Source organism: Monopterus albus, unplaced genomic scaffold (assembly GCF_001952655.1).
Source record: "Monopterus albus unplaced genomic scaffold, M_albus_1.0 scaffold237.1, whole genome shotgun sequence".
In the NCBI taxonomy this organism is placed as follows: domain Eukaryota; kingdom Metazoa; phylum Chordata; class Actinopteri; order Synbranchiformes; family Synbranchidae; genus Monopterus; species Monopterus albus.
The window spans coordinates 636,777-652,411 of NW_018128117.1; the positions used below are offsets into that span (position 1 = coordinate 636,777).

General features: G+C 39.9%; 1 protein-coding gene across 6 annotated transcripts in view; it reads right to left on the minus strand.

Annotated features, from left to right (window-relative positions):
• LOC109971893 (short transient receptor potential channel 4) overlaps positions 1–15,635 on the minus strand; it is a 67,317-nt gene that overhangs the window by 3,487 nt on the left and 48,195 nt on the right. For 5 of the 6 annotated variants that reach the window (XM_020620450.1, XM_020620449.1, XM_020620448.1 and 2 more), the window contains 10 exons: positions 12,918–13,058; positions 11,935–12,111; positions 11,302–11,502; positions 3,087–3,435; positions 2,666–2,805; positions 2,379–2,585; positions 2,208–2,265; positions 2,082–2,145; positions 1,291–1,486; positions 1,003–1,197 (listed from right to left, as the gene is read on the minus strand). In XM_020620450.1, coding sequence (XP_020476106.1) covers positions 1,003–1,197; positions 1,291–1,486; positions 2,082–2,145; positions 2,208–2,265; positions 2,379–2,585; positions 2,666–2,805; positions 3,087–3,435; positions 11,302–11,502; positions 11,935–12,111; positions 12,918–13,058 — 1,728 coding nt within the window. Of the gene's footprint in view, positions 1–1,002; positions 1,198–1,290; positions 1,487–2,081; positions 2,146–2,173; positions 2,266–2,378; positions 2,586–2,665; positions 2,806–3,086; positions 3,436–11,301; positions 11,503–11,934; positions 12,112–12,917; positions 13,059–15,635 lie in introns of all 6 variants that reach the window. The other variant, XM_020620454.1, reaches the window with a different exon arrangement.

Sequence of the window (15,635 nt, forward strand, 5' to 3'; positions counted from 1 at the left end):
CCTGGCCCTACAAATACAAGCCCCTGAGAAAGACCCATCCACCCTGCAGATTACCAGGATGGAAGGACAGTCAGAGATAAGATATGCCGTAATGTCTTCTTGGATTAATCAACAACCACCACCATCACCACCACCACCGATGACAGAAAGAAACTGAAAAAATGCTAATCATAATTTATTTGGGTTTCTTCATTTCCTACAAATACAAAAGCAATTGTTAGATTCGTCCAATAATTCATACAATTCACCTGTAACTATACACTCACCTCTAGCTTTTGTTTGAGAATTTCAGTTTCTAGATCTGTCTTTTCAATCTGGCGGTCCAAGTATAACATTTTTTAGATAAGATGCATTCTATACAACTCCTTAACTGGTAACTGGGAGATAGGGGTTACCCATGCCAGCCCACACTAACGACCCCTTACCCAAAACCTGAAGCAGGCCCCCAGCAACGCTTTAATGTGGCACACTGCAGAACAAGAGGCCGGGTGGAAATGACCATAGGCCTGTTGAAAGCACGTTTTGTCACCTCAGGGTAACACCTGAGAGGGCCTGTGACATTATTGTGGCATGTAAATATAAAGGTGTGTGTCAATCAAGATATATGCAAGAACAGGCTCAATGATTATATTTTGTAACCATTCTTTAGTATATCAATTGTGTGATTTAAGAATGTTAACACTGTTATATTCTTTTTTAGTATAATGTGTGTGTGTGCAGAAGTGAATCATTTATTGCTTGCAAACCAATGATGGTAAGATGATGTCATGGGGTAGGACTGGATAAGTCTGACTTCTTCCTACTCCATTCAAGCATGTACTAGGTATAAGCAAATTGATATTGGATTGTGTGTAAAAATGTGTGTTGTTATATCAACTGTTTTATATGCTTGAAAGCATAAATCAAATCAAATCACTTTGCAAACAAACCAGATTCTATCCTTTCTATCTCTGTTAAACATATATACATAGATGTGTGTTTAGTGATTGACACCTCACTTACTCCAAGAGATCCAAAGGTTTCAGGCCGCTTGGAGTTAGTCCTCTTGCACACTTGCCTCTTAATCCAACACATGAGGTACCACAATGACTTAGGACTGGGGATGATGTTGAATGGGGCTGGCAGAGTGGCCCCTTCTTCAAAGTAACTCATCCACAGCTTTGTCCTGGCAAACTTCCACTCAATGTCTGCGTGATCCTGAAATCAAGATTAGGGCACATTTGAAAAAATGTGTGTTCTGTTCCTCAAATTCATGTGACTTTTTTAACAGTGTGTCTGATCTGTGCTCACAGCAATGTGCTGGTAGGTGTTGTTCATCATTGCTATGAGCATGTTGAGGAGCACCACCAGTGAGATGACATTGTAGGTACCAAACATGGTGGCGCCAACAAACTCAGTGAAATGGTGGTTTGCATCCACGTTGGTTACATACAGGTTGATCAAACCAAAGATCGACCAGAAGAGAGACTGCAAAGTCTCAAATAACCTGCAAGAGAAAAATGCAAGAACAAACCCCATTTCCAGAAAAGTTGGGACATTTTCCAAAATTCAATAAAACCTAAAATCTGTGATTTATTAATTTGCTTGAACTAATTTTTAATAACTGAATTAATTTACTTGAGTGTGTTGCAGGCATCAAATTCTAAATTTGTACATATTTACAAAATGCAATTAAGTTGGTCACTGAAAAAATGGGAAATCTTTTCTTTGTACTTTTGTCAGTCAAATAAAGGTTCAAGTGAATTAATAAATCACATATTTTAGTTTTTATTGCATGTTAGAAAATGTCCCAAAGTTTCTGGAAATAGAGTTTGTAAATACTATGGATTGTCAGTGTTGGATGATGTTTCATCAATTGAAGAATTTTTTTTATAAAGCTGAAAAAATTCTGTTACACTGATGTTTACGAAATTCTCAGTTTCTCTTAACGACTGAAAACTTTTGGAGATTTTTTTCACACATTTTAGAAACAGTAACAGCAATATTCACAGACTCACAACTCTGTTTTCGGTGACACCCAATTTCACAACATCGCACATCTACTCTACACTGCAAGCAAGTTTAGATTCATGTGAACTCACGTGGAGAAAGCATTATTCTGCTCCGCACATCGAATCCCCGTGCAGTTTCCCTTCTCATCTGAAGCTTTGGTCTCATAGTAAAAGTAGAGCTGACACATCGAATCCCCTTGCACGTTCCATTCTTATCTTTGGTCTCATAGTAAAAGTAGAGCTGGTTCAGCCCATTAGCGAAGGCCAGTAGGACCTGGAGAAAGAGCAAAGTGGATGCAAATATTGAAACCAATCCATGTAGTTCTGTCATATTTACTCTCCCACACAGCATGTTTATGTTATGTGTGTGCAAAAACATGAGTTTACCAGACAGTAGATGAAGAGGAACTTCAGGATGTCCAGCAGCATTCTCCCAAGAGAGATCTGCAGTGGCCCCAGATGAGAGTTGGCAGTGAACAGTGAGATCAGGCGCAAGGAACTGAAAATGTTTGCAATGGCAAACACCGCCTCAGCTACTAGTGTCGGGTGCCACGTTTCCCACTCGTTCCTGGGTTTACTGCCATTGTCATTGTACTGAAGGGGGAAAAGAATGGGAAACAGATAAGCTGAGAACACACTGCCTACTCTGCTGTTACTCATGGATAATTAAATACCTTAGTGTAGGCTACAATCTTAAGGGAGATGGTGGCCAGGTATAAAGAGTTCATGACAAAGTCCATAAGGTTCCACCAGTCATGGACATAGTCTTGGAAACCACCATCCCACATTTGCTTGATTTCTGCCCAGATGATTCCTAGAAACACAGAGATTGTCTCATCATTTAATGTTCTTATATCATGGAAACAGAAAGTAGATGTACTTGTTTCTGGGAGGTATCTAGCAGGTATATAGTAAAAAGTTATTCTGGGCATCCAGGACTAAATATTGTAAGGGCTTGAAACTTCCCTGACTGAAGCACCAGTACAGATGATTAGCTTTGAATTGAGTAGGACAGCTGTTCAGACATTTTTGTATATGAGGACACCAACTTACAACCATCCCCAACTACCCTCAGTCTCCACATCTTTTACTCACCTAACACCCAGGGCAGGATCATCCACTCCACAGTGGTCGGTGCAGGACCCTGTTTATCCTGGCTGTTCTGCTGGGTGGTGAAAATATGCAGGGAGGAGGCGAGGAGTAGCAGGAATAGAAAGGTCAGGTAGGATGCCGTGTGGCAGATGAACTTAATGAAGGGCTTGCGGATGAAGAGGCCGTAGCGACTCTTGGGGGCGATGATGTAGCAGAGAGCGAACAAGGGATAGAGGAGGCCAATGAAGACACAGGTGACAAACTTCCCCGCCCAGTGTCGTCGCCTCCAGCCAGGGAACTCATCATACCATCGGGATGCCAAAAGCTGCTGGCAATTTGGCTGAGCTACAAACTTGAAGAAATAAGAGAAGCAAGGCAAGAGTTATGCTTTTCATCTGCAATCCTCTGTTTGAGCTACAGAGATAAAATTTTATTTCTCATAGACTAATCAAAGGTGTGAGAGCAGCATGTACAGTGCCTTGCGAAAGTATTCGGCCCCCTTGAACTTTGTGACCTTTTGCCACATTTCAGGCTTCAAACATAAAGATATGAAACTGTAATTTTTTGTGAAGAATCAACAACAAGTGGGACACAATCGTGAAGTGGAACGAAATTTATTGGATATTTCAAACTTTTTTAACAAATAAAAAACTGAAAAATTGGGCGTGCAAAATTATTCAGCCCCTTTACTTTCAGTGCAGCAAACTCTCTCCAGAAGTTCAGTGAGGATCTCTGAATGATCCAATGTTGACCTAAATGACTAATGATGATAAACAGAATCCACCTGTGTGTAATCAAGTCGCCGTATAAATGCACCTGCACTGTGAGAGTCTCAGAGGTCCGTTTAAAGCGCAGAGAGCATCATGAAGAACAAAGAACACACCAGGCAGGTCGGAACACACCAGGCAGGTCCGAGATACTGTTGTGGAGAAGTTTAAAGCCGGATTTGGATACAAAAAGATTTCCCAAGCTTTAAACATCCCAAGGAGCACTGTGCAAGCGATAATATTGAAATGGAAGGAGTATCAGACCACTGCAAATCTACCAAGACCTGGCCGTCCCTCTAAACTTTCAGCTCATACAAGGAGAAGACTGATCAGAGATGCAGCCAAGAGGCCCATGATCACTCTGGATGAACTGCAGAGATCTACAGCTGAGGTGGGAGACTCTGTCCATAGGACAACAATCAGTCGTATACTGCACAAATCTGGCCTTTATGGAAGAGTGGCAAGAAGAAAGCCATTTCTTAAAGATATCCATAAAAAGTGTCGTTTAAAGTTTGCCACAAGCCACCTGGGAGACACACCAAACATGTGGAAGAAGGTGCTCTGGTCAGATGAAACCAAAATCGAACTTTTTGGCAACAATGCAAAATGTTATGTTTGGCGTAAAAGCAACACAGCTCATCACCCTGAACACACCATCCCCACTGTCAAACATGGTGGTGGCAGCATCCTGGTTTGGGCCTGCTTTTCTTCAGCAGGGACCGGGAAGATGGTTAAAATTGATGGGAAGATGGATGGAGCCAAATACAGGACCATTCTGGAAGGAAACCTGATGGAGTCTGCAAAAGACCTGAGACTGGGACGGAGATTTGTCTTCCAACAAGACAATGATCCAAAACATAAAGCAAAATCTACAATGGAATGGTTCACAAATAAACATATCCAGGTGTTAGAATGGCCAAGTCAAAGTCCAGACCTGAATCCAATCGAGAATCTGTGGAAAGAACTGAAAACTGCTGTTCACAAACGCTCTCTATCCAACCTCACTGAGCTCGAGCTGTTTTGCAAGGCGGAATGGGCAAAAATTTCAGTCTCTTGATGTGCAAAACTGATAGAGACATACCCCAAGTGACTTACAGCTGTAATCGCAGCAAAAGGTGGCGCTACAAAGTATTAACTTAAGGGGGCTGAATAATTTTGCACGGCCAATTTTTCAGTTTTTTATTTGTTAAAAACGTTTGAAATATCCAATAAATTTCGTTCCACTTCATGATTGTGTCCCACTTGTTGTTGATTCTTCACAAAAAATTACAGTTTTATATCTTTATGTTTGAAGCCTGAAATGTGGCAAAAGGTCGCAAAGTTCAAGGGGGCCGAATACTTTCGCAAGGCACTGTAAGTCAGCTGGGAGAGAGCAACCACAGCCTGAGACTACTTAGTGGTTTCACACAGAACATAATGCCCGAGTGACCACATGTAAGATGGCTGGAAGAATCAAACGCTGATGAGCAATCATTTGCTATATGGATATTTTAGAAAATTTCAGGTAATGGCTGTTTTGACACAGATAAAACAAGCAACTAACAAACAGGAGCCTTACACAAGCAGCAAAGTAATCTACATGTTGTCAAGAAACTGGAGGATCATCTTTTTAGTTGACTGCATTGCATTTCTTGTTGATTTTCTTGAGATAATAAAGTGCTCCTCCCTATAGATACAGACAGACAGAGATAACAAGGGAGATTTTGTCTGTGTTCATGCCAGGCCCCTCTTGGTGAATAAGTATTTATAATGACCTGCCAGGTCAAAATATCAATGCATCAAAACTGCAACACTGCTCTCAAGCTGCCTCAGCCAAATGAACTGGTGCTACATTAATAACCTCTGGGATATTTAGGATACACACTTGAAACAGCAACAATAATGAGTCTAAAAGCATGAGCGCACATGCACACACAGTGTTTTGAAATATCACATAAAGCTTCTGCATCAGAGTCAAAGTGTCTGGCGCCGGTGGATGCCAATTCACTAAGTCTGAAGCCTCGTTACCATGGGAACCAGAGATCCCTATCTGCATCAGGGGCTGGGGGAGAATATTTCCATACATCAACTACATTCTTACTATAAAAGTTAAGGGGAAATGCATGGAGGGAATAGAGGGGATGAATTTCATGGATGAGTAGAGAAGAGGAATACCCATTCTTCTTCCAAATGAGAGAGCGAGAGACACACACAGAGACAGAGAGAGAGCATTAAGATGATCAACTTTTATATACCAAAATATTCTGATAAATGAAGGATAAATGAGAAAGTGAGAGAAAAAGCCCCTGATATTCTCTTTTCATATGACTCCTTTGAACATAAACCTCGTTATAGACAAAATCTATAACCATATCCACTGGTATCCAACATCTGAATCTGACTGGTGGGTATTGGCCAATCATTTCAACAAAGAACTTTACTCCCTAAAATAATAAGACTCAAAAAACGAGCCATCATTTAGATTCTGCTGCAGCCATACATGGAATTGCTCCTTTTTCTTTTCAAAAACGCTTTGTTCATTTAATTACAGTTGTTGTGTCAAAGGTAACTGGGGGGCACAAGTGAATGCTTCTTTCATAAACAGAAGTGTTCATTTTTAGCTTGTATCTTTTATTGGCAGAATGATATTCCTAATTAATGACGGCTAACAAGAGCCACTTTAACTGCCTGTCTCAGCATGATATATTAAACACTGACAGTGATGCTAACGAGGTTACAAATTAAGATAATTCACATCATAATTAGAAGCTGTAACAGACTTGTCCAAAATATAACCAGATTACAGGCTTTTTAAAGGGGAAGTCTGTGGCCATGATAGGTTATTTTGTACACTGTTATATTTTACCAAAACAAACAGAATATATTTGAATCAGTTCAGTGAGAAAATGCAACATTGTGTAGAAAACATGGAGTGTCATCTACTACTGTAGAGTAGGTTAGAATGAGTAAGAAAAAATCCATACTATTGCCATAAAGCAGTAATTTACTTGGTTCATTTCCTTTATTTAAAATTAACTTCCATTCATCCCATATAACTTCTTTTTTATCAGCACGGTGGTGTGGTGGTTAGTGCTGTTGCCTCACAGCAGGTAGGTTCTGGGTTCAAGCCCTGGCCAACCCGGGGCTTTCTGTGCAGAGTTTGCATGTTCTCCCTGTGCTTGCGTGGGTTCTCTCCGGGTACTCCGGCTTCCTCCCACAGTCCAAAGACATGCAGCTTAGGTTGATTGGTGTCTCTAAATTGCCTGTTGAAGTGATTGTGCGTGTGAGTGGTTGTTCGTCTGTGTGTTAGCCCTGCGATGGACTGGCAACCTGTCCAGGGTGTACCCCGCAGCTGGCTGGGATTGGCTGCGTGACCCTGTTTGGAACCAAGTGGTTTAGAAGATGGACGGATAGTAATTTACTTGGTTCATTTCCTTTATTTAAAATTAACTTCCATTCATCCCATATAACTTCTTTTTTATCCTTATACTTTATTTCCAGTACATTTTTCTAGGAGATAAAGTCTAAACATGTCACACACCTCGACTACGGCAAGCTGCCTCTGTCTGTCACAAGCACTCAGCTGTCTGTTACAATACTCAGCAGTTAGTAAAGTGTCATATTTACCTTTAGTGGCATGTTCACACAACTCGAACAGGACAGTTTGTGTTTTCCTACAACCTCTCCTGATTCTCTCCACAGTCAGCTCTCCAAACAAAAAGCCAGGAAAGTGCTTATCAGTGTGTGACCGGAGAAGTGAGGCTGTCTTGTAGCTCTGTGAAAACATGCTTCCCTGCAGCTTTAGGCACACCATCATAACAGGACTCCTCCACTTCCTCTGACACACACTGATAAGACACCTTACAACTACTGTATGTTTTAGCTGTTTTTTTAGGTTAAGCGATTAAATACTATTGATATTGAAGTTCATACATTTAAAGATCATAATGTGATGATTTCAAATATGTAGAATAAATTGATGTTGACATTTTTTATTCTTAAAACCATGAATATATATATATATAATTACTGGTTTTTACTGGTGGTTAAATTAGCTAAGATTATTCCCCTGATCACCTTTGCTTGGACCCTCATTTGAATGAACACTAGGTTTGAGTGTATAAGAGTTTGCAAAGTGTGGATTCACGATGTTTTTCAATGTGGTGTTATCCACCATATGCTACAAGTTCTAAATCAGCCTACACTGATGATCACACAGCACCGTAAGAGATCTAACTAGCCATTTTGTTTACAGGTGAAATAAAATCTGGAAGTAGCGCGAGATTATATTACTTGTTCTAAATATAAATAAACTGATATGTTTAGGAACAAGATGCATTATCTCTTTTGACTGTTGTAAGAAAACTATCATTTGTAGGACAAATATTGCCAAACACTGGAGGGTGACTCCTGTTGCATTCTGTTGCATTGAGTTACTGAAACAACTGGTTGCTAATGGTCCTTCATTTATTTATGCTTATTGCTGCAATGCCATCTCCATTTAAGGAGACATTAAAGACTACTTGAAATACTGAACTGTAGTTTTTATGAGACATCACAAGGGGGCAACATTAATCTACATGTAACAATGTAAAAATGATAGGTTTTCCCTGCCGCTTCTGAGAATTTAAATATTAAAGACACAAACCCTCTTCGCTCACACTGTGAATATTCAATGGATGCATCTACAGTAAGTTGTTGTAAGTATATCTGTACAAATGAGAGTAATCCAGTGTTGAAAGCCTCGGGGAGGCAGAGGGGATAAACGGCACTTTAATGTGCATGTGTTACTCATATTTGTATGATTTGGCCTCCTGTGGCATCAAAGCACAGACTGCTCAGTTAGCTCAACTCTTTAGATGGTAGGCCTGTGGAGATTTCCGTTCAGACTATTTTAAATTGCCTTTCTAAACCCTGGGAGCACAGCAGCAGCAAAGCTGGAAAACACACAGATGCAAACAAACAAAAAAAAAACAAACAAAAAAAAGAGTGTACACATACAGTACAATGTGATGGTTTGGAGGAGAACTAGCCCACATTTTGTTCAGTTGAGGGTCAAAAAAAGGCTCTGTATGACTCAATGGAACACTCATCAACAGCCAGTGCTATAAAAAAAAAAATTCACACATTGAGGGTAAGTGTCAAGCCAAGCAGAAGAGCTGGAGTGTCTGCAAAATAGTTGAACATGATCCCGCCACAGACAAAATACCCTGAACATAACTGCTCTCTGGAAAACAGTGAAGCCTTTCTAGTCCAACTAAGTGTCCACTTAACCCTTGATGCCCTGTCTCGCTTAAAGATCATCTGACACAAGCACAAAAGCAATACGTATCACTACCTCAGCGTGCATGCATATGTTGGTGTCTGTGTGTGTGGTTAAAGGGCCAATGCTTCATTGTGCTAAACATTTTCCATTGCACACTATCATTTAAATGATATACAATTCAATAGCCAAAATAATCTGTGTTGTATAATACTGTACAATATGTATTTTTCCTGTCCTAAAGAAAAAAAAAAAATCTACAAAATGCTACTGTCACAATTTTTTCTTTACTGGTTATAATGTTAATGGAATTGCTTCTTGTGCTGCTGAATCTGTATAAAATCCTGTCCTTTAGCAGGACTACTGCAGCTAAAAACAGTTACTACATAACTACATTACTGCATGCTCTGCAAACAAACAATGAATCAAATTTGCCATGTCTATAATTGAGCCCAAAACACATCCCCCAGTCTAGTAAGATTATTTGGCTCTTTCCAAAAGAACCCCACTTCTTTTAAGGATTTTCTAGAGATGAGAGTCTGAGTATTGAAACAATACGAATAAGGCAAGTTCCTGCAAGGACATTAACTTCTGGGGGACATTACACTGGCTTTTCCTAACCTTAATTATCCCAACCACTAACTTCCTAATTCTCACGTAACCTTAAACCAAATCATCACTCTAAAATGTAATGATCTATGTGTTGGGGACTTGCTTTTGTCCCCACAAGGACACTGGGTCCCCACAGTGTGACTGTGTAAACATCCCCACAACATGGCCACAGAATGAACCAGTTTAAATAGCTGGGGCATTTATCATTTGAAAAGGGCAGATGGGTGGACATCATTAGACACTGTCCTCTATCAAAGTCCTAGTGTGATCGAAGGGTGTTATAGATAGCATTCGGGTGAACAGGATACTGGGACGTCACTTGGCAAATGAAAACACCCCTGGGAGAGGAGGTGGAAGCAGGGACATCTGTGGTGGAGGTGGGGAGGAGAAAATATTTGTTTACAGTGTGCACAATGAAAGATTTACTGCCATTAACTGAGAGTTTGGGTAAGTTGACAAGGGACTGTCCATCATCATGTCCACCTGTGCACTATTCCCAGCTGTCCTTCTGTGACTCGGCATGCTTCTCTGCCGGCCTGTGTCTTCATGTGCAGCAACTGGATTCATGAAGGAAACAGCAGCATCACAAATCCAGTGTCTTCTAAAAGTGCATCTGCTCTGACAACCAGGCAGAACTCCAAGAGGAAGTTCCCCAAAAGAAGTACAAGTCATTCCTGGGAATAATGTGTTTGCTTCCTCATCATTTATGCTTTAATATTAATTCAAATCAATTTTATTTGTATAGTGCCAAATAACAAAAGTCATCATAAGACACTTCTTTTCTTGCTTGAAGAAGCCTTCAGCCATAATATAGCAAGTCTTTAAACTGGGATGCTCCAGTCCTTCATCAAACCAAAAAAACATAGCTCATCTGTGTAAGCTGCAAAAGCCAGAACAGATTCAGTCAAACCAGCATCTGGAAACATTAGAAAAGGCTCTGATGCTAATATAACATCATTATACTGGTTTAAATGAGCTAGCTGGTAGAGACACCTGTGAGAAGACAAAGTATTGGCCTGGAATAGCGAAACCTTGGCAGCCTTCCCCAGGCAACACACAGTGAGTGTTGCCTGGGGCATGTGGCGTTGAAAACTAACAAGCTGAACAGTAGGTAATGTAGCAAACAATGTACTGGGCAGAAGGAAAAAGAATATTAGAGGGGACGCAAGGGAAAGCATAAGAAACAAGATGCAATTTATTATATATTAGACAACCTAAAAGGCTAAAGGCTAATAGGCTATGATACTGTGACCCTCCTAGCTTTGCTTAGCTGAAAGAGGGGGCAGGTGCACTTGATTGAGAGGTTGTGTGCCACCAGGATGATTCCTTCACATTTCTGCAGCCTCTAAAATGTTGTTCTTGTTTTGACCTTTAAAAACCACTGCATACATGTGTTTTAATATGCGATGTAATAGCAGAGTGTAAACTATAAACTAGCACTCACACTGACGTTCTTTTTACAACTTTGGTCATGCAAGCCACTCAAAAAACTGCAGATTAGTGTGAAATCATAAACCAAATAACTTATACTAAAGGGTGAGGATTAAAGCAGGGCTGATAAAAGATCAGTATTAACATTATGCACTAACACGCCTACCTCTTTTTGGTGGTACTTGATAGCTAGTTTGAGTCTTGCCAGATTATTGTTGCCTTCCTCCTCCAGTAAGCTGATATCATCTCTGTAGTTGAGGATCATCTCCAGCTCTCTAGAGCTCCTTGTCTGGTCCAGGAGGTCCTTGGCAAACTGTTTACACTGTCGAGACAACTCTTCATACTCTGATTTGAACTCATTCTCCACCTGAAAGACATGTGAAGTGTATGCATATTACAGGTATCCCAAGAGTCCCCGAAGAGCCTGACCAGAAATGCAAGTCAATATTGCAGCAGAGTACAGGTATTTCTAGTAAGTGACATTTCTTAATGAACCATCACCTCTGGCTATTTTGTGTGCATTTAAGATTGCATTCACTCATGTAGATTAGTTACACGCACCACCTCTCTAAGCCGTGTTTTAATGGGAAAATACCGTATTTGATCTAACCAACTAAAATGGGATAACTGCATACATGTTAATGGTTCTGTAAAATATATATAAATTACACTTAATCAGTCTCAGGTATCACCTAAAGCAGTGAGATGTCGATTAAAGAATCTGACATCTTCCTATATTTATTAGTTATTTAGCTTTTCTAAAAAAAAGAAAAAAAAAATCAAACTATGGATTTTTCACCTTGCTGAGCTCCTGCAGCTCCCAGCTCAGCCTGAATGCAGTAAGGAACGGGTCCTCGCTAGAGAGCGCAATTAGCGAGGGACTGGACAATGCTCTGTAGATGTTGAGGCGTGAGCGCGAGTGCCGTAGGCTGTCCACATCTGAGCTAGACACACACTCCACACAGTTGCAGCGCACCTGCAACATCAAACAAAGCAGGGACACATTTTAAAAAGGCTTGCCTGTGTTCAGTAAGAGCAATACGTGCTCTGCTACCTACAGTATTACATCAGCTAAGTAGGGTGTGTTATTTAGATAAAAAGTGAGCGAATGTTTGACTTTAAAAATTACGGACATAAGCACATTTTATTTTGACTTTCAACAAACCTCAAATGCTTTGAAAAACTACTGCAGTAGTCAAACTTTTAACTGCATAAGAAAACATTGCTGACTTAGATTTTGCTGTTGCCTTCAGATATTATGAGCCTTATCACTGCCAGATTCTCTGGCAGGCCCTTACCAATGGTTGCACAATCTTGACTGATCACCAAAGGTGACTGAGCTTTTGCTCTGTGAATCTCTTGGTCGTGGAACAGCCTGATAACCTCAGGCAGGCAAACTGCGTGTCGTCCTTTAAATCTCTTCTTAAAACTCACTTTCAAGTCATGGCCTTTTCTTAGCTGATGGTTAATTATCATGTTTTAGACTTTTGCTCCTGATTTTTTTATGTCTGCCATGGAGGCTATGTTTTTATAAGGGGTTGTTTGTTGATTTGTTCACAGCAAAACTCAAAAAGCAGCACATGGCCCATGGAACAATCCATTTTTTAAGGACTCTTCACCCTTGTGACATAGGGCCAATTTCAATATTTTTGCTTCTAACTCCATAAACAATGCCTTGAACTTAATAAAAATTGCAAGATAATCATCCCCATAACAAAACTAAACATAAGAAAACTCATCATTTCAGTTTACATCACAAATTAGAGACTATGCTTTACCCACCTCATGTGGCTGTGGCATAGACACACCTTTCTGCACCAGAAGCTTGATAATTTCATAGCTGTTGGTGTGTGCAGCAAGAATGATGGGAGTGATGTCAGGGGTGAAGTCAGAGAACTGTTTGTCCAATAAGATAGGAGGAACCTTTCAGGGAAGAAGAAAGAACAAAGCTTTAATCAATGTACAATGAAGAATTAAGCTCTCAAAGCAGCACATTTGACCTTACTGCTAATTTATAGTTTTGAGGCTTTTTCTTTCTGTCAGGTTTAAGCGGCAAGCTCAGAATACAGTAGAAGTAATTACTTTGGTTAACAACTGAGCCTGAATGATCTTCTGTTCATCCTAAAAGCACAGTTTAAAGGTCTTTACAATGATATTAAATGAGCTCAGTGGGATCAACAAAGGTTTTAGCAGCTGCAGTGAAAACTTGTGAAACACCACTAAGAAATGATGCCCTTTGTCAAAGTTGCAGACATAATGTCATCCATATCAAAACCACTGTACAGACCACAGTGTAGTAAAAAGCATCCTCACACTGCAGAGGAAATCATTATGCTGAGAAAGAACCTCATTCCAACTAACTCTCTTATCACCTACTCCAGTTAAGCCCTGTTGATATTTCCATGTCACTCAGTGGGAATACACGGCTGTGGGCTGCAGAGGAGTAGGCTGACCCTGTTCACCTATTTTAATTGAGAGCTTGTTATCTGAGAATAGCGTCAGAGCGTGGTTGGAGGATAAACATGCAGCAGGTAAGGACTTATTCAGCAACTAGATGCAGATTGGGAATAAGGGGCTCAGGTTCTAGTGGTAGAACTTGACAACACTGTTAAAGACATGAGACTCTAATAGCTTGAAAAGGCAGGCCTCTCTATGCAGTAACTACCCAAACAGGAAAGGTTTAGATGATTTTAGGTTTTAAGGCTTCCAGCTATTCTAAAACCTTATGTTTCATCATCCATGCTGCAAATATCTCACCCAAATCACTTGTGTGGTTTACTCTCAGAGAACTGTGCCTCAAAAAATCCAAAGATTAGCACAAAGCCACATCTGAGAGTCATATTTTGCAGAGGAGGGTGATCTAATAAGTTATATTCTCTGTTCTCCTTGTGGGAGGAGGAGGGACATCAAATAATCTACATCAAGCACCCTTGGCCTGCACCCAAGGAATGAAGAGTGCAGGTTGGTAGATGTGAAGTTATGATAATAGTGGGGAAAATAAACAAAATTATAGCCCACGCGTCCATGTAATGCATTTCTGTTACTCATATTAGAATGAGCCATGCACCATCAACATATTGATTAAAAAAATCAACATTAGCATCTGCTGGGTATAAGGCTTCACAGTGTGCTTTTGTCTTCACTGTGCTATTTTTAAGCCTCCCTGCTGGTTTTCACCTGTAATACTACAGCATCATAAATGCTTAGATATAGCTGGTATAATGGGACACTGAACAGTTTTGTTATTGAATGACATGGATAAAATAAGCTCAAGTCTCTGAAGATTCAAGCAAGCATCGCTATGCTCAGTGTTTTATGTAGAAAGAAGAGGGATTCCCTTGCATAACATTGTGCACATATTTTATGTAGGTTGTACAGTGGCCCAAAACAACAATGAGCAAAATGTGGATTAGAGAAAGAAAAAAACTGAATTACTGCTTTGCAGTTGTATAGCTCCACCAACCAGTCAAAGTCAAGGCAATGGGACAGACATGAGGTCACTTTGACCGTCAAAATCTAATCAGTTCATTATTAGCAGGATCAAATTAGCAGGAACCAACAACAAGTATGACCCACGTACGGAATGAGGCAAGTGATTTGCTACAGAGGTTAATAGTTTTTGAGGGACTGGATCTGGAATTGAACACAATTGGAGAGACTGAACAACATTATCATGAATCGGACGATGATTTTGACCCTGACAATAACTTTCTTAAGAACTCTGAAAATAACTGCAAGTATTACACGGATGAGCAGTTTAACAGCAATGTCAAGACTGAAAACAAATTATCATTAATTCACTTTAATAGCAGAAGTCTATACGCAAACTTTCAGAGTATAAAACATTATCATAGTAATCTAAAACATTCTTTTAATATAATTGCCATTTCTGAAACATGGATTAATAATGTAAGGAGCATGGATTTTGACCTTGATGGCTATGACTTGGTATGCACAAACAGAGAGAATAAGATGGGAGGTGGTGTGGCCTTGTACATAGATAAAAACTTTTGTTATAAGAAAGTGGAGAAAATGTCAAGGGTGGTGGATAATTTGCTGGAGTGTGTGACTGTAGAAATACTCGTGGAAAAAAAGAAAAATGTTGTAATAAGCTGTATTTATAGAGCACCTGGAGCCAGCATAGAAAAATTTAATGACTGGATGGAAGAAAATTACTTGACAATAAGTCATAAATTAATGTTCATATGTGGTGACTTCAATATAGATTTGTTAAATCCTAACAAGCACACAGGAACTGAGGAGTTTATTAACACAATATATAGATGCAGTTTATACCCAAAAATTACAAAACCAAGTAGAGTAACAACCCAGCATGCAACACTAATACTGTAGATAATATATTTACCAATGTTATTGACAGCAAAATGACAAGTGGATTACTTATAAATGATATTAGTGATCATCTACCAGTATTTGTGGTTTATGAGGGCCAGTATAGAAAAAAGAGGCCAAAAACAAATCTGTTCTATAGGAGGGTGA